Raw genomic sequence first — 21,284 nt, 5'->3', positions numbered from 1 at the left:
GATGTTGAGTATCTTTTCATATGAATGCTTATTTGCCATCTGATAATCTTCTTTGATGGGCTTTCCTGGTGGGTCAGATGGTAAAGAATCTGCATGCAATGAGGGAGACCTAGGTTTGATCCCCAGGTCGGGAAGACCCCTGAAGAAAGGAATGGCAACCCACTCCAGTATCCTTGCCTGGAGAATCCCATGGACAGAATCTTCTTTGATGAGGTGTTCAGATCTTTTGCCCAGTTTTTAAGTGGGCTATTTATCTTTTACATCTTAGGCCTATGACACTGGGTCTAATAAACAACTGTTGAGTGGTTGAAGAAAAATCATTAATTACCGAATACAGCAAATAACATGTCCAAAACTCTCCAGTTTATTATCTGTAGATGTAATATCATTCTTTTGCTATGGGATTTTTTTTCTCCTTCAAGTTTTACCATCCTCTCAGAAGATACAAATTTAAGATGCTGGTTTTCTTAAGAGTACAATATGAAAAGTCCTCATTTACAGTAAACAGAATGTAAAGCACATTTGTGGCTGTTTTATTTTAAAGTTAACATTTTATTACATCAAAATTGATTGATAATCATGTCATATATTTTATGTTGGTGATGTTTTATGTTTCTCACAAGTGCTTCAATTTTTGCAGGGAAAAATTTTTATCTGTTCCGCTTATGTCTATCTTGATTTTAATGTTTACAAAAATTTGGTCTTAAAGTAAAATTAGCCTCACATTAACAAGTAACATTCTTAATGTCTTTCTTCTGACATAAGAGACAACTCAGGGCAAACAAAGATGATGGAGAAACGTTTGATGTGCAAGAAAATGTCTAGAACCCCTTGTCTAAACAATTGTCATGCTGTGATTTCAGGGTCTGAGCACCTCTGGAAGTGAGGTTAACAAGGTACACTCCAAGACCTTTTGTGGCAAGAGTGGAGAGGAGGAAACCAACACTCTGTGAACATGAGCCTCAAATCCCCGATGTCTGCTCCTCAGTTTGAGAGCAAAGGCAGCCATATTTCAGCTAGAAATGGAAGCTGTTTTCTAGTCAGGCACACTCCTCATCCCAGAAGGGTCTGCCACATCAAAGGTGAGGTAATTCAGAGTCCTAGAATGTCTCTCTCTCCTCTATATTCGGACTACTTGATGATTCCAGTCGGTAAACACAGGGGTGTTATTCAAAACACCGAACCACTGGTGAGGCACAGGCACTGACTGTTGGGACCAGATGCCAGCACTGGAGCCAGGACAGAAGAGGCCTGCAGACAACCCCTGTGCAGGCACTTACCCCTGGATTACTTGGTTGATAGGAAAGGGACCTGGAGAGGTGCCAAAGGGGCCACTCAGGAAGCTCAGGGCAGCAACTGACGCAGTGGTATGAAAGTATCTCAATTTTTGACAACCTGTACAGTCGTGTTAACATCTACATGTTAAATACCAGCCTGGAGAACCATGCATGTCATTCAGTCTTTCATTCTCTCTCAATCCTTTCTTTTTTCTCCTCTTTCTCCCTTTCCCCCTTTCCTCCCTCTCTCCACCTTTCCCTCTCTTTCTTTATCATTTTGAAATTTTAGTTTTGGTCATACTGTACACTCCTGAATTTTTTCCTCTATTCCTGTAGTTTCTGTTTTTTTGTTTTTTGTTTTTTTAATTCTGCAGTAAATGTTGGAATCCCTTCACAGGTAAGTCCTTGGCCATTTTCTCTTTTTAGTATATACCATAATCCTAGTCAAATTTACTAATTCTCACTGCAAAACATTATCCAGAAGCTTCTTGTGCAATTTCTTGGGAAACAAAGCAGCCATCTGTCTCTAATAATTCACTTATTAACAGAGCTGTGTCCTGCACACATATGCTTCCTAAGCTGCCCAGTTTTATATAACATGGCATTGATACTAAAAAGAGGGCCTGGATATAATTCAATATGAGCCAAAAGCAAATAGCTGTTTTAGGAGAATGAATGAACCCAGAAGGCTCTGAGGAAGGAGGTTCCTTTTTTTCTAGGTTTTCCTTCCTTCCTTCCCACACAACTTACCTTGTCCTGCCTCCTGTTCCTCACTCTAATGACTCTCTCTTTTGCCAGCACAGAAGAGCCAATGTGTCTTTTATGGGGCCTTGTTACGTTGAGACATTCTAGATGCTTTCAAAAATCTAAATCTGATATTCCTAAAGAGGGCTAACATAGTCCCTCTTAGTCATTATTAAGACATGGGAAATGAGAGGTCTGTCTGGGATAGCAGTAAATCTACTCCACTTAACTCCCAGACCAAAGACCAAAGATGTGGGCCTTGGTTCTCAAAGCTAACAAGATGGCAGGACATTTTAAGAAGGGATGTGTTGTGAACATAATTTGCTACACAGACTTTTAAAGATTGTCCACCCAGCACTGGTTCATAAAATCTGAAGTCTGACATCTTTACATACATTTTATAATATCTAGTTTGAAAATTGTTGGGAATTCAAAGAAAACCTGCCAAAAACCTAACCTGGTGGTTTGTTCTTCTTATCTGTACTCACTTAGGTTTGAATAACATTCCAATCTGTAATGTGAATGATGATGAGAACTCATTTAGAACATTGTGGGGTGTTGGCCAGTCCCACCACTCACAGAAAGATGAGATACCATATGCCAGATGCAGCTACCCACCCAGTGCTGTGGCCACGGAGAGCCCTGTCTCGCCAGCCCTTAATGGGGTCAAAGTGCCCCCACGGCCTCATTCTGGTGAGTCCCTCCCAATTCATGAAATCTTTTCTGAGGCTTCCTGCCAACTCTCAGGAGGGAAAATATCTATATAATTGCTCACATAGCTGTAGTCATTTTCAAATAGTCATGACATTTTCCCACTGTGAAATAGTTATTCATTATAAAAATTTCCACTCATCTAATCTCAATTCAGTTCAATACTGTTAATAAATATGATTTAAAAAGATCATTATTATTAATTGTGCCCAAGCCAAATTTGGCATGGTTCTAGTCTCTAAGCCCTACAAAAGTACCTGAGAGAGACCAAAAATGAATGTTAGCCAACATTGGTAGAGAAACTACTCCAGACCAAAACTGCATCAGGGAAATGCAGTGAGGATAGAATGTCATGTTTACCTTTTCCTCACTGGATGGTCACCTCCTTAAAGTCAGGGCCCAGTTTTACTATTCTCCCAGGTCCTGAAACAGAACCTGATCTTTAGCAAACATTTAATTCAATTAATTCATGCTTATTAAGTTAAATTTAAAGTGATTACTCAAAAGTACAGCATGATGACTGTAGTTAGTAATACTATATCATATATTTGAAAGTTAACACAGTAGATTTTTAAATTTCTCATTACAAGAAAAAATATGCAATAATCATTTTACAATATACATATATCAAATCATTATGTCGTACAGGGAGTTCTAGATGGTAGAAATTATATCCAGTACTTTTCCCTCTGTCCTTTATAATTACAAACTATTACTAACACTTTCAGGGCACATGAAAATTATTTTGGCATAATGTGGTAAAACACATATATCTTCTAAAAGGTAACAGTAAGACGAATAGATTCCATTCTAGAGTCTTCACATGAGTTAATTCATTTCATCCTTTTCACCAGCAATGAAGAATTAAAACCCACTTATTCGACCATCTTTCTAGTGTCCCTTCTTGTATTGTAGAACCTAGAAACCTACAAATTACTTTTGCAAGAGTCCCTTGATGAGAATGAGGAGTTGCCATCTGGTAAGACTTATACTGCAGACGTAGGGCTAAAGTCATCTTTTTAGCTGCTGTCTGCTATCAAGTGTGGCTGGAGACATGGAGCTTTCCTAAGACAGCATCTCAGTGTTCAGATGCTGGATTTATGAGTGTTAAAAGGCAAAGTCAGCCAATGTGGTGATCTTCTGATTGCAACAGTGATCCAATGCCTAAGATTTAGCCTCATGGATATTGTGACAGCAGTTGACATGGCCATGGCCTCCCGAGTTTCCTTCCTCCAATTGTGATAAAGGCTGTGCCTGCCCTGGTGGGTCAGGCACATGGTATTGTTCTTGAAGTGATTTGTGAAGATCAAGACAGAGTTCACTCTCACCTTCTCCCACTGTGTCCATAAGTCTATTCTCTACTAGCACTGACATATATACACTATCATGTGTAAGATAGTGAGAAGTTGCTATATAACACAGGGAGCCCAGCCTGGTGCTTTGTGATGACCTAGAGGGGTGGGGAGAGTGGAGGGGAGGGAGGCTCAACAGGAAGGGGATATACATATATGATAATTTATATATTAATATATAATAATGTATTTATATTAATGACAATTCATGCTGTTGTGACTATACAGGGGATATATATATTTATATAAAAGGGGATATATATAATTTTTATATATGTGATAATTTATGTATATATGTGACAATTCACATTGTTGTACAGCAGAAACCAACACAATGTTGTAAAGCAATTTTCCACCAATTAAGAAAAATCTATATAAAGAGTTCACTGCTCCAACTGTAATATTATAAACAGCTAAATTCTATGTATTATTTACATTTTTGCTTAAAATAGATGAGAGGTTTCTGTTTCCCACAAGTGGACACTAAGCAGAATCACTATCCATAACTTCCTTCTCACTACTTGGAGAGAGGTAACTTTATATTAAAAAAAAAAAAATCTTTCCTCAGCTAGAACTAATGAATTCAGTTACTACTGTGTATATGCACAAAATCTTTTCAGCTTTTAAAAAATTGTTTTGTTAACTATGGCTTCAGTGGGGGGGGCGGGAAACAGCATCACACAGAATGTATATTTAAATGAATGCAAAAGGAAATTAAGCAAATATTTAAGTGTAATTAAGGGTAATTTAATTAGATGGCTATGTGAAATTGGCAGGGTTGCAAGACAGATGAAGTACATAGAATAAAGAATGTAATTATAACTCAACACACATCTCTTTTTGTCTACAGGGCAAAGAGTACACATGTAATCTCTTTAGTTAAGAGAAAGTGACAGTCATATGGACAGAAAACAAAGAAAACATGTCTTATACTGAAATACATACTTTTTAAGAACCAGTTTACCCAGATCAAGAAAGTTCTTGTAGTATTTCTTTATCGCTTCTTCATGGGCATAGAATTCATTTTATAAATACACTTTTATTATGTTGTTAAAGTACAATTCTACCTGCAGGTTTTCTAGTATTTATAAACAGATACCTGGGTTGACTTTAATTGAAATTCAGATGTACTCTCATCCATTTCAGCAAGTGATGGATGTATCATGTGGTAGAAATTATTTTTCAGTTTGATCTAAATAAATATATTTTTCCTGTCATTTCAGAGCCCTGTCGAAAAGTCAAGGAGTGCTTCAAAACTTCCAGTGATAATCCCTTAGTAATTAAAAAGGTAAAGAATCAACTATTTATAGCTACCTATTTGGTTTTGACTTCTATCATTTCCTCTCCTTCTCTTCACATATATATCTTTCTGGAAAAGAGTTTTTCACAATATTTTTTTTTCCTACAGCTTTAAGTATAATTAACATGATATAAAATGTACATTTTTAAAGAGTTCAGATTGATGAATTTTGACATACTTATTCACAGACTGAAATCAAGAGAATAAAGACTTCCCGAAATTTTCTCATGACCCTGGCCCTCCCACAGGCAAACATTTATCTGCTGTCACTAAAGATTACCATGCATTTTTTAGGATTTTAGGTAAATGAAATTTACAGTGATCTTTTAAAAAATCTGGTTTCTTTAACTCAGCATGTTTAAGACTCATTCATCTTGTTATGCGTATCATTCCTTTTTTTATTGCTAGTAGTATTCAATTATATTGGTATCTCACAATTTGTTTATATGTTCACCTGTTGATGGACTTACGTTGTTTCCAGTTTTTAACAAAGCTGATATGAACATTTGTGTACAAATCTTTGTATGGATATATATTTTCTTTTCTCTTGGGTACATAAGTAAGAGTGGAATGACTGGGTCTTACAGTAGTGTGTGTGTTAGCCATTCAGTCGTGTCTAACTCTTTGCAACCCCATGGACTGTAGCCTGCCAGGCTCCTCTGTCCACAGGATTCTCCAGGCAAGAATACTGGAGTGGACTGCCATTTCCTCCTCCAGGGGATCTTCCCAACCCAGGGATCAAACCTGGGTCTCCTGCATTGCAGGCAGATTCCTTACTGTCTGAACCACCAGGGAGGCCAGGTCTTACAGCACATGTATGTTTAAATTTTTAAGAAACTGCCAAAGTTTCCAAAGTGATTATAGGATTTTACATTCTCACCAGTTATATATAATGGTTTTCTTTCCTGCATATCCTGTTAAAACTTAATATGACCAATATTTTATTTGGCCAATCTAGTGGGTGTGCAATGGTATCTCACTGTGGTCTTAATTTACATTTGTCCAATGACATGTTTTCATGTTTTTACTTGCCATCCATGTATTTTTTTTACATAAAGTATATGTTCAAATATTTTGTCAGTTTTTTCAATTGGGGTGTTGGTCTTTTTATCATGAAGTTTTAAACATTTGTTATATATTCTAGATACAATTCTTTTGTCACACATACATTTAGCAAATGTTTTCTTCCAATTGAGGCTTACTGTTTTTTTAGGTATTAGTGTCTTTTGAAGAATCAAAATGTACAATTTTTATAAATCCCAAATTAAAAATCTTTTTCCTATGGTTTCAAACTCACATGCTGTTTATTTGCTTCTTGTGCCTTACTGCAATGGCTAACCTCTAGTACAATGCTGAATTTAAGTGAGGACAGCAGACATTCTTGCCTTGTACCTAATCACAGGGGGAAAACATTCAGACTTTTGCCATTGTGGTATTGGTTTACTTTATCCAGAGGTGCCCTTTACATGGCTGAAGCAGTTTCTAGTGTTCTGAGAGTTTTTATCAGAAATGGGGGTAGGATTTTGCCAAATGCTTTTTCAGCATGTATTTGAAATGATCATGTGATTTTTATTTTTTAGTCTGTTAATAATGGTGAATTGCATTGGTTAACCAAATGTTAAACTAGACTGCACTGCTGAGGGAAAACTCCACTTGATTATGATGTATTATTCTTTTTATATATTTAATTTCATAAAACAGTGGTTAGCATTTTTGTGTCTATGTGCATAAGGGATATTTGTAGTTTATTGGTAATGAATGTCTTTCCCGGTTTTGGTAAATGGGTTTATAAAATCAGTTGGAAACTCCTTTTTAATAGTCTAGGAAATTTTATGTATAATTAGTATTATTTTTTGTTTAAAAGTTTAGTAGAATTCTGCAGTGAAACCATCTGAACCTGGAGTTTTCTTGAAATCAAGATTTTGGTTATGTTTTTCAAAAAATGTGTCCATTTCATCAAAGTTGTTGAATTTACTGATAAGAAGTCATTCATAAAATATCCTTTAAAATATTATATAATCTGCAGATGTTCTGTCTCTCACTCTTGGTATCGGTATGTAACTTGTCTTTTTTTTTTCCTGATGCTCCTAGAGGTTTATTAGTTTTATTATTAAAGAATCAGCATTTCATTTCATTGATGATCTCTATTTTTTGTTTCTATTTCACTGACTTTGGTTCATGTCTTTATATAAGATGAAAACTTATGTGTTGAATTGAGACATTTTCCCTTTCTAATATAGGCATCAGTTCAGTTCAGTCGCTCAGTCGTGTCCGACTCTTTGTGACCCCATGAATCGCAGCACGCCAGGCCCCCCTGTCCATCACCAACTCCCGGAGTTCACTGAGACACGTCCATCGAGTCAGCGATGCCATCCAGCCATATCATCCTCTGTTGTCCCCTTCTCCTCCTGCCCCCAATCCCTCCCAGCATCAGAGTCTTTTCCAATGAGTCAACTCTTCACATGAAGTGGCCAAAGTACCGGAGTTTCAGCTTTAGCATCATTCCTTCCAAAGAAATCCCAGGGCTGATCTCCTTCAGAATGGACTGGTTGGATCTCCTTGCAGTCCAAGGGACTCTCAAGGATCTTCTCCAACACCACAGTTCAAAAAGCATCAATTCTTCGGCGCTCAGTTTTCTTCACAGTCCAACTCTCACATCCATACATGACCACTAGAAAAACCATAGCCTTGACTAGACAGACCTTTGTTGGCAAAGTAATGTCTCTGCTTTTCAATATGCTATCTAGGTTGGTCATAACTTTTCTTCCAAGGAGTAAGCGTCTTTTAATTTCATGGCTGCAGTCACCATCTGCAATGATTTTGGAGCCCCAAAAAATAAAGTCTGACACTGTTTCCCCATCTATTTCCCATGAAGTGATGGGACCAGATGCCATGATCTTAGTTTTCTGAATGTTGAGCTTTAAGCCAACTTTTTCCCTCTCCACTTTCACTTTCCTATATTACTATAATTTTTCTACAAACACTGCTTTGGCTGCATCCTCCAAATTTTACTTGCTGAGTTTTCCTTTTCATTCTGCTCAACATACTACCTACTTTCTTTTAAACCTCTTGTCTCATGAGTTACTTAAAATTACATTAATTTCCAAATATTTGGGGATTTTAAAGTTATCTTTATATGATTGATTTCCAATTTAACTCCATTATGGTCAGAGAACACCCTTTACTTTGAAACTTTTTATTTATTGAGATGTTATATGGTCCAGAGTATGTCCAACCTTGATAAATTTTCCATATGTCTATAAAAAGAAGTTCACTCTTGAACATTGTCTATAAAAAGAATGTCTATAAAAAGAATGTTGGTTCTTGGGAGAGTGCTATGTAAATATCAATTAGGTCAAGTTGGTTAATAATGTCGCTCAAGTCTTTGATAACCTTACTGATTTTCTTTTTTCCATCACATTATGGTTTTTATTTTTTAAATTTACTGTTTAACTGGAGTATAACTCCTTTACAATGTTGTTATTTTCTGCTGTAAAACAACATGAATCAGCTATAAGTATAATGTCCTCACCCTCCTAACCCTTCCTCCCATCGAGCCCCTCTCCCCTCCACACACAATCCCACCCTTCTAAGTTGTCTCCTTTTTCTATCAGTTATTGCTTTTTTCCCTGGGTCCCGGCGCACACTAGACCTTGTATGTACCCTCCAAGAGTAGATTGTCTTTTTCCCCCAGTCCTGTGGAATTTTTGCAATCAAATACCACTGGCCTTCCAAGCCAGATTCTCTGGAGCCTTCTCGTACTGTTGTCAGACCCCCAGGCTGGGAAGCGTGACGTGGGGCTCATGACTTTCACTCCTGTGGAGAACTTCTGTGGTATAACTATTTTTCAGTTTGTGGATCATCCACCTTGTGCATATGAGATTTGATTTTACGCATGTGTCCCTCCTACAGTCTTGTTGTGGTTTCTTCTTTATCTTTGTGTATAGGGTGTTTTTTTTGGTACACCCTACATTTTTTTTTTCTTTTTTGATGGTTGTTTGGCAGTTAGTTGTGATTCTGGTGTTTTTGTAAGAAGGAGCCATTTTGATGACAAGTCCTTTTTCTAATTCACATTATAATTTCTTCTTTGACTCATGATTTAATTATTAGACATTATTTATGAAAAATCATTTATAGGAATCTGAAGATCATGATAAATGCATTTTCTTCCAGAGAACTGGTGTTTGCTTCTGTAGGAACCCTGAGGCCCTACCAGCCTCGACCAATTTACCCAAGTTCAAGCCTTGATCTAAGGCTATATTTCTTCAAGGACTTTGCATTTCTAGGTCACTTTGACCTTGAAGGTGTATATCTTTGTTGGCCTTTATTTGGGTCCCGTCTTTCAGGAACTTTAAGACTGTCAAAAGGAAAGTTTTCATTTTCTGGAATAAGACAATGATCTCAGCAAAAAAATGACTACTGTACACCCTACACCTCAAGTGTCTCATTTCTATTTTATTTTTTGACCCATTAATTCCTAAGTTATTCATGCAACAGTTTAAACTTAAAAAGTATTTTAATCTACCATTTTAGCTGTGTTCAGTGCAGGGTTGAACATAAATATATACATGCACATACACATATATATACATTATGTAAATGTGTGTGTATATATATACATACATACATATATAATATTGCTATTCCCCTAAACAATAAGTCTGTATAATAAACCTTAACAGAAGAGTGCATTTACAATATGTATATACAATACAGCTTTATTTTCTCTTGTGTTGTTGTTTACTTGCTCAATCATGTCCAACTCTTTTGTGACCCCTTGGACTGTAGCCCACCAGGTTCCTCTGTCCATGGGATTTCCCAGGCAAGAATACTGGAATGCATTGCCATTTCCTTCTCCAGGGGATCTTCCCAACTTAGGGATCAAATCCATGTCTCCTGCTTGGCAGACGGATTCTTTACCACTGAGCCACCTGGGAAGCCCTTATTTTCATTAAACATCAACTGAATACTGCTTTAGAGATTGTAATCACTGCAGTCCCTAGCTGACACATTCAGCTACCAGCTTCTGTATACCTTTATGTATTACTTTCTTCTGAAGATGAAAAAGCCTCTCTTGGAATAGACAATACAGTTTTTTTTAAAAAGACTGCAAACAGTATATTCACCTCCCAGAACAAAAAAATAGCCTTTCTATCTCCTTTTCCAACTAACCAAGGGAAGTACCTGTGTTTACTCCTCCAATTCTCCAGCTCTCAGCTGTCATTTAGCAGAGCCAGGAAGCAGTGGCTCATACCATGTAGTTTCTTCACAGAGAGCATAAAAACTCTTGGCTGACTTTCTCCAGTCATAAAAGAACAATCTCAATAGAAAATCTCATGTGTCGTGAGTTGGCTGTTACCAGAAGCAGCAGGATAAATGATGGTTACACATTAAACATTGTAGAATTATCTTTTAAACCAAGGGTTTAAAATGGTTTTATAAAAAGTAAATAACATATCATTAATTTGTTCCATCTTCAAATGTAAATATTTGATAATGAGCTTTTTAAGGGAGGATTAAAACTAACCTCTTCTTACTTTCATGTATGTGTCTCAGTTACATTTCTCATTCATTTTACATTCAATTTTCATAGAAAATATAAGTGGATGCATATGCATATTGATTATATTATACCTATGATTTAGGATGAAATGAAGGTAAAAAATCCACCACTGACTCCAAAGTCATGCTCTACTGCTAGTTCTTCTTCTTCAGAGGTGACGAGTACCAAGACTGCCATCAAAGAGAACACCATCTGCATACCAAACTATCTGGATCAGGAAATCAAAGTAAGAGGCAGGTTTATTCAATCCATAACTTGGGAACACCATGAATGTACAAAAAAATCACATCACTAGCATCCTTAAAACTCTTTAATGGTTCCTATTGACAACTGAATTGAGTTAAAACTACTCAGCCTGAAATCCAAGGCCTGCTCTCGTTTTTTACTTGCAGATTTCTTCCTGGGACACATTCCTAAATCACGGCACAGAGAAGTGGAGGCCAAAAAGGGAGTAAAAGCTTCATTAGTTAGAGAAAAAAGAGTTTAGAATTTGGAGATGCTGAAGTGGCTGGAATTTGCAAATTAAGATACTGAAGAAGTACCTGTGCAGAGAATGAGCTTCAGAAATCTGTACAAGATTGCCTGAGTCTTTAGCCCAATATAGACTGCACCTGCACAGGATGGGAGTCTGAGACTTGGCAGAAGACAGCTAATGGGAGGGAATGTGCTGCTTAAAGATACTGGAGTTGTGATCTGCTAGAGTGAAGAGACCTTGGTGAACACACTAAGGATACAGCTGAGACACCAGAAAGGTCACACCTTAGTAAAAGAATAGGGGGCTCTGACCCACATTTGTGGCTAATCTAGATCTACACTCTCAAATCCTAAAATCAAATTTCAGTAGATCAAAATCACCCACTTTATTTATCACCACTTATAACTGCTTTCCAGAATAAAAATGAAGAGAAAGCAGAGTTCTGAGGAAGACATCTTCTATTTTCTTTCACTGAAATGATTAATTACATTCTTTGAGAGCTGATCAGTAAATGACCTATGAGTTAGAAGCAGCCAGGGGTGATGTGCAATCACTATATTGATGACAAAACCGTGAGAAGCAGAGTGGCCTGGAAAATACCACAGGGCTATTCTTCTACTTTTGCCATTTCCATTGATTTGCCATGAAATTAGAAACAAATTTAATTTGTTTTCTTCCAGGATAAGGCATCAAGGACAGGAATCTTAATAAAACAAAGCTGAATACAGGACAGCAGATTTTTCTGCCCTTTAAATTCTGTATTTCCAGCACCTAAATCAATGATAGACACAAATATTGATATCTGTTGAATTAATAGTATTTTAATAAAAGTTTTCAGGCAAAAAGTCTAGGAAAAAATATGTTTCAGTAGCTCAAGCAAGAATTGATGGTTTACACTGTGTCAAGCAAGGCTGTGGGGATAAAGAGAAATGGAGACTTGAGACATATTTACAAGAATTTACTGAACTTGTTTGGCAGTGTGACAGAAAAGGACAAGGGAGTCATCTAGGGTGAATCCCAGGGTCTTGCTTGGACATACATTAAACATATGCAGGTGCTGTCCACTGAGATGGGGAACCAGAAGGGACAGCAAGTTTGGAGCAAGTTTTATAAATAAAAAAGATGGGTGGAGTTTTAGGTATTTGGGGTTCAAATTACCTATAGTATGTCTATGGCCACAGATGGACTGATGTTCAGGAGACAGGTTTAAATTTCAGGTATGTCTAAATTCCAAAAGCAGATACAATTTAGGGTAAATCTGGAAATATTACATGTGCTTAATATTTTGAACTTTTAATAAACTCCAGTACTTTGGCCACCTCATGCCAAGAGTTGACTCATTGGAAAAGACTCTGATGCTGGGAGGGATTGGGGGCAGGAGAAGGGGATGACAGAGGATGAGATGGCTGGATGGCATCACTGACTCGATGGACGTGAGTCTGGGTGAACTCTGGGAGTTGGTGATGGACAGGGAGGCCTGGCGTGCTGCGATTCATGGGGTTGCAAAGAGTCGGACACGACTGAGCGACTGATCTGATCTGATCTGGTAGTCCATTTTTATTATTTCCTCTATCACCAACACAGCAGTTAGCTGCCAAATGAAAAAGAAGTCAATGAAGGATTCTGATTGACTAAAGAGAATTATATTCCTATCTGATTGGGCCAATCACTGTGTTCTGGGGCCTGAGGAACAATGATGAATCCAGCTAGGTTCACTCACTACAGAGAGGAGCAAAACTGATGGGGCAGTTCTGTGACCAGAGAATCCCATGATGCAGTAGGAAAGATCAGTTCCCAAAGAGAAGAAAAGTGAATCACTCCTCCATAAGATGTTGGTACTGAAGAGACAAAACAAGAGAAAACCGCATGGCTTAACCTAAACTATTGCAGTTGACCCTTTGCAGTTTGAACTGCGTAGGTCCACTTATACGTGGATTTTTTTCAGTAGTAAATATGACAGTGCTACATGATCCATGGTTGGTTGCATCCATGGATGTGGAATTTAGAATATGGGGGAGCCACCTATACAGAGGGCTGACTCTAAGTTATAGTTGGATTTTTGACTGCCTGGAGGGTTGGCAATAGACTAACCTTGCCTCGCTCAAGAGTCAACTGTATTTGTACTGAAGATGTTTTTTTTCCTATTTGAAATCTGGCTTCCAAGTTAAAATCCCAGTTGACTTGAATACTGTGTACAGAGTTACATTTGGGACGACAAGATTGTGGAGACAGTAAAGGAAACCTTATAAACTGCTCACTATGTAACCCTAATATTCTTTGTCAGATTCTGGAAAAGCTGTGTAACATTTTACGCACTGATTCTCTGGCAGAAGTTCTACAGTGGCTGCTCCATGCAAGTTCAAAAGGTGAGATTATGTATTTGTGAATACTGAGCTCAATTTATGGCCAGAAACTAGGAAATGTGCCAATGTCTGAAGTTTTCTACCTTGGATTTGCAAAGATAATGCTGCAATTTTATTTCCCTAGTGTTCAGTATCAGAGTCCTGTATATGCAACTGCACACAAGCTGGTCATGCCCCAAACTGAACTTCTGTGGGTGATGTGAAACACTTGTGTCCAGAGCTGGTTTGTGCTTCTCCTCGTGAGCCCATGCACCCATGCTCTCCCTGAGCATATCTCTGGCCTACTGGGAGCCCTCCACACAGCCTGTTTCCCCTCTTCAATGTGGATGGCAGGAGCACACCCTTCCAAGTTCCAGATTCTAACACCTCTGCCAGTTCCTCACCAAAACAATCAAGTCAGTCATCTCCCAGCCTCCTTTAGGCTCTTTTTGTTTCGTTCCATGAAAAATATATGCCAGTCCCAAGTGGGAAAACCATAAATAACACAGAGCAGCTATCCTCAAACCTAGCTGGTTATCTGACTGATTGAGGCAAAACTTCTGAGGTGGGTGGGGCCTGAGAATACGCGTTTCTAACAAGTTCCCAAGTGATCCTGATAAGCCTGGTCCGGGGAGCACCCTTTGAAAATCACTGTAGTAATCAGAGTTGGGAGATACCCATGTGTTACAGACAGATTAATAATTTTAAATGGAATTAAAGGCATTTGGAATACCTTACCTCAGGAATTCAAGATTACTTGGCAGGCAACTGAGAAGTATTTGGGGGTAAGGAGTTTTTATTTTTTATTTTTCCTTTTTAAGAATATAACTTTAAAAAATTTATACAAATAATGAGTGCTTAATGTTGGGCAAAAAAAAAAAAAAGGTAATGTATAGAACAGTCCTTTGGACTCTGTGGGAGAGGGAGAGGGTGGGATGATTTGGGAGAATGGCATTGAAACATGTATAATATCATATATGAAACAAGTTGCCAGTCCAGATTCGATGCACAATACTGGATGCTTGGGGCTGGGGCACTGGGACGACCCAGAGGGACGGTACGGGGAGGGAGGAGGGTTCAGGATGGGGAACACGTGTATACCTGTGGCGGATTCATGTTGATATATGGCAAAACGAATAGAATATTGTAAAGTTAAAAAAAAAAAAAAAGGTGAGCCAGTCCAAAAAAAAGAAGAAAAATAAAATTATCACAGACACCATTTTAGTAATGCTTTGATATGTATCTTTTCAGAGATGCTTATAACTTATTTAAAATATTAGTTTTAATTTTCATGAGCTCCTCCTGTACTTAGTATTTTTTATAGGTATCTTTGTTTTTATCTGGCAGTGGCCTGTAAGGCTGGATTCTGTACTCAATATTTAAAATCTATTCTACTGCCACTCAGGGACAAGTACCCCCGTGAGTTAACTATTCTGAGTAGTCTGTCATATCACAGGTGGAGAGAAACTAGGTTGATGTGAACCACCTTTTCTACACAAACGTTAACTCACACAAAGGTGCTTACCCAGAAAACAGGCTACCTTTCACACTGGAGTGCTGGGTGAAAGAACTAATCCTGTGTTTCTAGCCAACATGATAAGTACAACCTTCATGACCCCTCTCTTTTTTAAATCAGAAAAGGAGTGGGTCTCAGCTTTGATTCATGCTGAACTGGCTGAGATAAACTTGTTAACTCGTCTCAGAAGAAACACCTCAGCTGAACCAGCAGCAGAGACTGGGAGGCCACCCAAAGTCAAGTCACCCTCAAATTCATCAGCAAAATCAAAGGTGCTAATCAGTTCTAAGGAAGGACATCAACAGAGGAGGTAATCAGGCTTGATGGCCAGTTATGGAGCATGTGGCTCATAAAGACTTTAAATTCCCTTTTGGTTATCTTTCAAAACACTAAAACTGCTGAAGTTTTAAGTATCCTCCTTATTCAGTAAATGACAACAATGTACTTGTTTTTTCATATTACATTTATGAAAATGAAAGAAATCATTCTAAATTCTACTATTTAGAGCATGTTGGCAGAGGCCATGTCTTCCTTACTCAACAACCTACCTTTTTGAGAAAAGTTCCCTTTCCACTCAGAGGAGCCACCCAGAAATCTAAGAAAATGTAGTGTGGTTCTCAGTTTACTGAAAAACAGAAGCAATAAAGAAAACCAAAACTTCATTGTTACTGTATACTTTTCAAGAATGCATATCATATAGGTATCACTTTTTCTTTCTGTCTAGAACAATGCAGGATTAAAATATATTGCTTAACCTAACTTCCCCTGACATATGCCTGGGGGCTACCAGAGGGAAAAATAACTATTAAGGGAATTAGGAATTATTTCAGCAGAAACTTTTCTCAAGCCTTGTAATTTTAATGACAGAAGAAAATACATACTTATGTGTAACATCATAGTGAAAGAATATGGTAAGATGTTGTTTAAGCTGGGAGAGAAAATCATTTTGCTTTAAAAGCAAAAGTTGGGTAAATCTTAAATTTGGAGAAAATAAATATTCAAAACAAGTAATATGTCACTTTAAAAAGCATTAAGATGGAGGAGAATTTTACATTGCAAACAGTTGCCACCTTGAAGTTTACATACAATTGGAGACTGGGAGATAGGGTCAATTCCTCTACCCTAGTGAGAAATATCTGATGTACTGTTCATATGTTTACTCCAAGTCAGAAGAATTTTTCATCAGAAAGTACATTTAATGCTATCTGCATCAAAAAAGAGATGTTTATTTAAGAAACATACATTTCTTAGTGTGATGATGATGGTTCGGTCTATAGAAAATATTTGTATCTGTGAATTTCATTTTGTTTCTCCAATTGATTTAGAGTGTCAAGTCAAGGATCTGAAGAAAATAAGGAAGTACTGAAAGGTTAAGTACAGTTTGTGATAATTACTGAATTGATATAAGGAAACCAGTAAGTATCTAACTAGTTGGAGACACAGGTATTACGGATCTATGGTTTTAAAGGGAGTATAATGCAATAGTGATTTACAGCTACTCTTAAGGGACAGCATCTGCTGAATTTCTCGTAGAGGTAAATCTGACCTATTTTTGACTTTGTTTTGAAAGGCAAAGTGGCTCCTCACACTATTTGAGAAGCAAGACAGCAGGAACTCTAGGTCTGGTCATTTCAATCCAGTAACCGGAAAAGACCTGCACTGACCTAACAAAAAAAACAGTGGTATCAGTTTGGGTTTTTCACAGCTTAACTGTCATTGAACTAAATGATTTTCACTTGAAACAAAGTCAGCCTGAGAAAACAGTAACATTTTGGCAATCAGCCACAACATATGCCTGAGACACAGCTTGAATACAGTAGCAGTAGAGCAGCAGCTTTGTGTCCCTGTCAGAAGTCAAGCCCCAGCCTGCAATTGGGAACAAGACTTATCAAGAATTGTGGAAAGCCCTGGTTTGGTCCAAAACAGCCCAAATGAAATATCCCTGTGGGTTCCGCCAACTCCTAGCTTTAAAACAAACAGCAACAGTGACTACAGAGCAGCCACTATGAAGCATGTTTACAAGCCTCAAATTGTCTTACAAGTCCTTCTTACATCAGGAATGATACAGCAATCGATTAAGAGATCCATGAGGTCACTCTAAACCCCAGCGGTTTCTGTTGGGGTTAATCAAACCCAAAAGAAGTGCTATTTGCTAATATGAGGCAATAATAAGACTAGTTTAGAAATTAGAAAACATTCCCTTACTCTGACACTCCAAGGATGGTCTATTGTATCTGACTCCTCCTAACAAATTCTTTACCCTAGGACCATAAAATCCTGACAGTGATGACATCTATTATTCATGTCTTATCTGTAGGTCACAAATATATTTTACCGTGTCTAGATACTTATATACAACCCCCCAAATCATACCCCTTGGCCTTTGGTATAGGTATTCAGTTCAGTCGCTCAGTCGTGTCTGACTCTTTGCAACCCCATGAACCGCAGCACGCCAGGCCTCCCTGTCCATCACCAAATCCTGGCATTTACCCAAACTCATGTCCATTGATGGTGATGCCATCCAACCATCTCATCCTATGTCGTCCCCTTCTCCTCTCACCTTCAATCTTTCCCAGCACCATGGTCTTTTCAAATGAGTCAGCTCTTCACATCAGGTGGCCAAAGTATTGGAGTTTCAGCTTCAGTACTTCCAATGAATATTCAGGAGTGATTTCCTCTAGGATGGACTAGTTGGATCTCCTTGCGGTCCAACGGACTCTCAAGAGTCTTCTCCAACACCACAGTTCAAAACCATCAATTCTTCGGTCCTCAGCTTTCTTTATTCTCCAACTCTCATATCCATCCATACGTGACTACGGAAAAAACATAGCTTTGATGAGACGGACCTTTGTTGGCAAAATAATGTCTCTGCTTTTTAATAAGCTGTTTAGGTTGGTCCTAACTTTCCTTCCAAGGAATAAGTGTCTTTTAATTTCATGGCTGCAATCACCATCTGCAGTGATTTTGGAGCCCCCCAAAATAAAGTCTGACACTGTTTCCCCATCTATTTGCCATGAAGTGATGGGTCCAGATGCCATGATCTTAGTTTTCTGAATGTTGAGTTTTAAGCCAACGTTTTCACTCTCCTCTTTCACTTTCATCAAGAGGCTCTTTAATTCTTCTTCGCTGTCTGCCATAAGGGTGGTGTCATCTGCATATCTGAGGTTATTGATATTTCTCCCAGCAATCTTGATTCCAGCTTGTGCTTCATCCAATCCAGCATTTCTCATGATGTACTCTGCATATAAGTTAAATAAGCAAGGTGACAATATACAGCCTTGATGTACTCCTTTCCCGATCTGGTATTCATTGTCTCCCCAAATCCTTCTTTCTGCTTGGATGTAGCCAATGCAGGCCTTGGGAAGGTCTTATCAGTGCAGTTGTTTTAACCTGCTTGTCTGCTTTGCTTTTTTGTCTGTCAGGACTGTAGATACTTCACCTTTCTCTCACTGGCCCCATTCTTTGCCCATCACCAGCTCTAAATGGTTCCTACCAAAATGATGTTTGATTCTAACTGAAAGAACATATCCTGCATGTTGTAGTACAAATAGCTCATTAAAGATGCTGCTGCTGCTGCTAAGTCGCTTCAGTCATGTCCGACTCTGTGCAACCCCAGAGACAGCAGCCCACCATGCTCTCCCGTCCCTGGGATTCTCCAGGCAAGAACACTGGAGTGGGTTGCCATTTCCTTTTCCAATGCATGAAAGTGAAAAGTGAAAGTGAAGTTGCTCAGTCGTCTGTGACTCCTAGCAACCCCATGGACTGCAGCCTACTAGGCTCCTCCGTCCATGGGGTTTTCCAGGCAAGAGTACTGGAGTGGGGTGCCATTGCCTTCTCCCATTAAAGATGAGCAGGTGGTAATAAAGATGAGAATAAATAATCTTTATGAAATTTGGGTATATCTGAACCACCTAAACTTCATACAGTTTTTTTTTTTTTTTGTATGTCATTTGCTACTAAGACATGACAGAAGTTACTATATTTGGATGTCTCAATTATGGTCTTATTGAGACTTTTTCTATTTCAGAGGGCAAGCCTCCATTGTTTATAAGAAGAAATCAGACGAAAATACCTGTTGCAGAATATTTCAGCAAGCCAAAATCTCTTCCCAGGCCTAAAACTCAGGAGAGCACATCAACAAAGCCAGTGTCAGCAAGGAGTATACAACAAGGATACAATCTCTCTGCCCAAAGAGCATTTTATCCTGTAACATACCGAAGGTAGAAATGGTAGACTGGGCTAAACCTTTCAGAAACACGAGTTTCACTTTGTTATGACATCAATTATGAAAAACACATTTTTGGTATGGAGGAATCAACAGCTCCTCTATATGGTGGTACATGTAAATCTCAAAGCAACTGTATATAAAGCTACTAAATAAATATTAATGGAAAAATTTCTATTTGTAGTTAATTAGTACCTTGCATAAAAGAAATGTTTATTTATATACTACATTTCTAGTCTTGGGCTACTATTAATACATAAGTATTGGACTCTGATACTAGAAAAATCATCCATAATCAGAATTCAGGCAATTTAAATTCAACACTACCCCAAACTCTGATAGAAAATCAACAATAATAAACAAACTGAATTTTAACATCTGAGCTACTTCTCGCAATGTACTGTGTTCAATAATATAGACTATTGAAAAAACCATTTGTTAAACATTTGTAACAAATGTCATAAGTTAGGAATAATTTTTCTTTTTGTGAGGAGGTGAGCCTTTTTCTAATAGTCTAACTTATGAGTCAGAAAGGAACTACTGCTGCTAGTTCCTTTCTATTCACTGCAAATTGTGAATGATATTAACAACGTTTCCTAATATTGAACTTTTGGTATTTCTAAAATAAACCACTCTAGGGCCATGCTGACCTGCCTCTTGAGAAATCTGTATGTAGGTCAGGAAGCAATAGTCAGAACTGGACATGGAACAACTGACTTGTTCCAAATAGGAAAAGGAGTATGTCAAGGCTGTATATTGTCACCCTGCTTGTATATGCATGAATACATATATATGCAGAGTACGTCATGAGAAACGCTGGGCTGGATGAAGCACAAGCTGGAATCAAGATTGCTGGGAGAAATATGAATAACCTCAGATATGCAGATGACACCATCCTTATGGCAGAAAGAGAAGAACTAAAGAGCCTCTTGATGAAAGTGAAAGAGGAGAGTGAAAACATTGGCTTAAAACTCAACATTCAGAAAACTAAGATCATGGCATCTGGACCCATCACTTCATGGCAAATAGATGGGGAAACAGTGGTGGAAACAGTGCCAAAATCACTGCAGATGGTGATTGCAGCCATGAAATTAAAAGACACTTACTCCTTGGAAGGAAAGTTATGACCAACCTAGATGGCATAATCGGAGAAGGCAATGGCACCCCACTCCAGTACTCTTGCCTGGAAAATCCCATGGACGGAGGGGCCTGGTAGGCTGCAGTAGGTGGGGTCGCTAAGAGTTGGACACGACTGAGCGACTTCACTTTCAGTTTTCACTTTCCACTTTCATGCATTGGAGAAGGAAATGGCAACCCACTTCGGTGTTCTTGCCTGGAGAATCCCAGGGATGGGGGAGCCTTGTGGGCTGCCGTCTACGGGGTTGCACAGAGTCGGCCATGACTGAAGCGACTTAGCAGCAGCAGTAGCAGACAGCGTATTAAAAACCAGAGACATTACTTTGCCAACAAAGGTCCGTCTAAGTCAAGGCTATGGTTTTTTCAGTGTTCATGTATGGATGTGATAGTTGGACTATAAAGAAAGCTGAGCACTGAAGAATTGATGCTTTTGAACTGTGGTATTGGAGAAGACTCTTGAGAGTCCCTTGGACTGCAAGAAGATCCAACCAGTCCATCCTATAGGAGATCAGTCCTGGGTGTTCACTGGAAGGACTGATGTTGAAGCTGAAACTCCAATACTTTGGCCACCTGATGCAAATTGCTGACTCATTTGAAAAGACCCTGATGCTGGGAAAGATTGAGGGCAGGAGGAGAAGGGGA

The 21,284-nt window shown here is 38.4% G+C and overlaps 1 protein-coding gene and 1 long non-coding RNA gene across 2 annotated transcripts; one reads left to right on the top strand and one right to left on the bottom strand.

Moving 5' to 3' along the window:
* The first annotated feature begins 815 nt into the window (after window positions 1–815).
* Window positions 816–19,680, top strand: C6H4orf17 (chromosome 6 C4orf17 homolog). The gene is made up of 8 exons (XM_027543998.1): window positions 816–1,082; window positions 2,514–2,714; window positions 5,308–5,372; window positions 11,030–11,173; window positions 13,707–13,788; window positions 15,401–15,590; window positions 16,606–16,649; window positions 19,308–19,680. The coding sequence occupies exons 1-8, from the start codon at window positions 956–958 to the stop codon at window positions 19,502–19,504; spliced, it is 1,050 nt and encodes a 349-aa protein (XP_027399799.1). The 5' UTR covers window positions 816–955; the 3' UTR covers window positions 19,505–19,680.
* On the bottom strand, window positions 9,822–17,737 carry LOC113894101. The gene is made up of 2 exons (XR_003511469.1): window positions 15,829–17,737; window positions 9,822–11,155 (listed from the first exon to the last, which is right to left on the bottom strand). It is a non-coding gene; the product is annotated as an uncharacterized LOC113894101 (long non-coding RNA).
* Window positions 19,681–21,284: the final 1,604 nt, after the last annotated feature.

This window comes from Bos indicus x Bos taurus, chromosome 6, assembly GCF_003369695.1.
Source record: "Bos indicus x Bos taurus breed Angus x Brahman F1 hybrid chromosome 6, Bos_hybrid_MaternalHap_v2.0, whole genome shotgun sequence".
NCBI classification, from domain to species: domain Eukaryota; kingdom Metazoa; phylum Chordata; class Mammalia; order Artiodactyla; family Bovidae; genus Bos; species Bos indicus x Bos taurus.
Note: the sequence above shows the minus strand (reverse complement) of the source record. Positions and strands in the feature narration are given on the sequence as shown.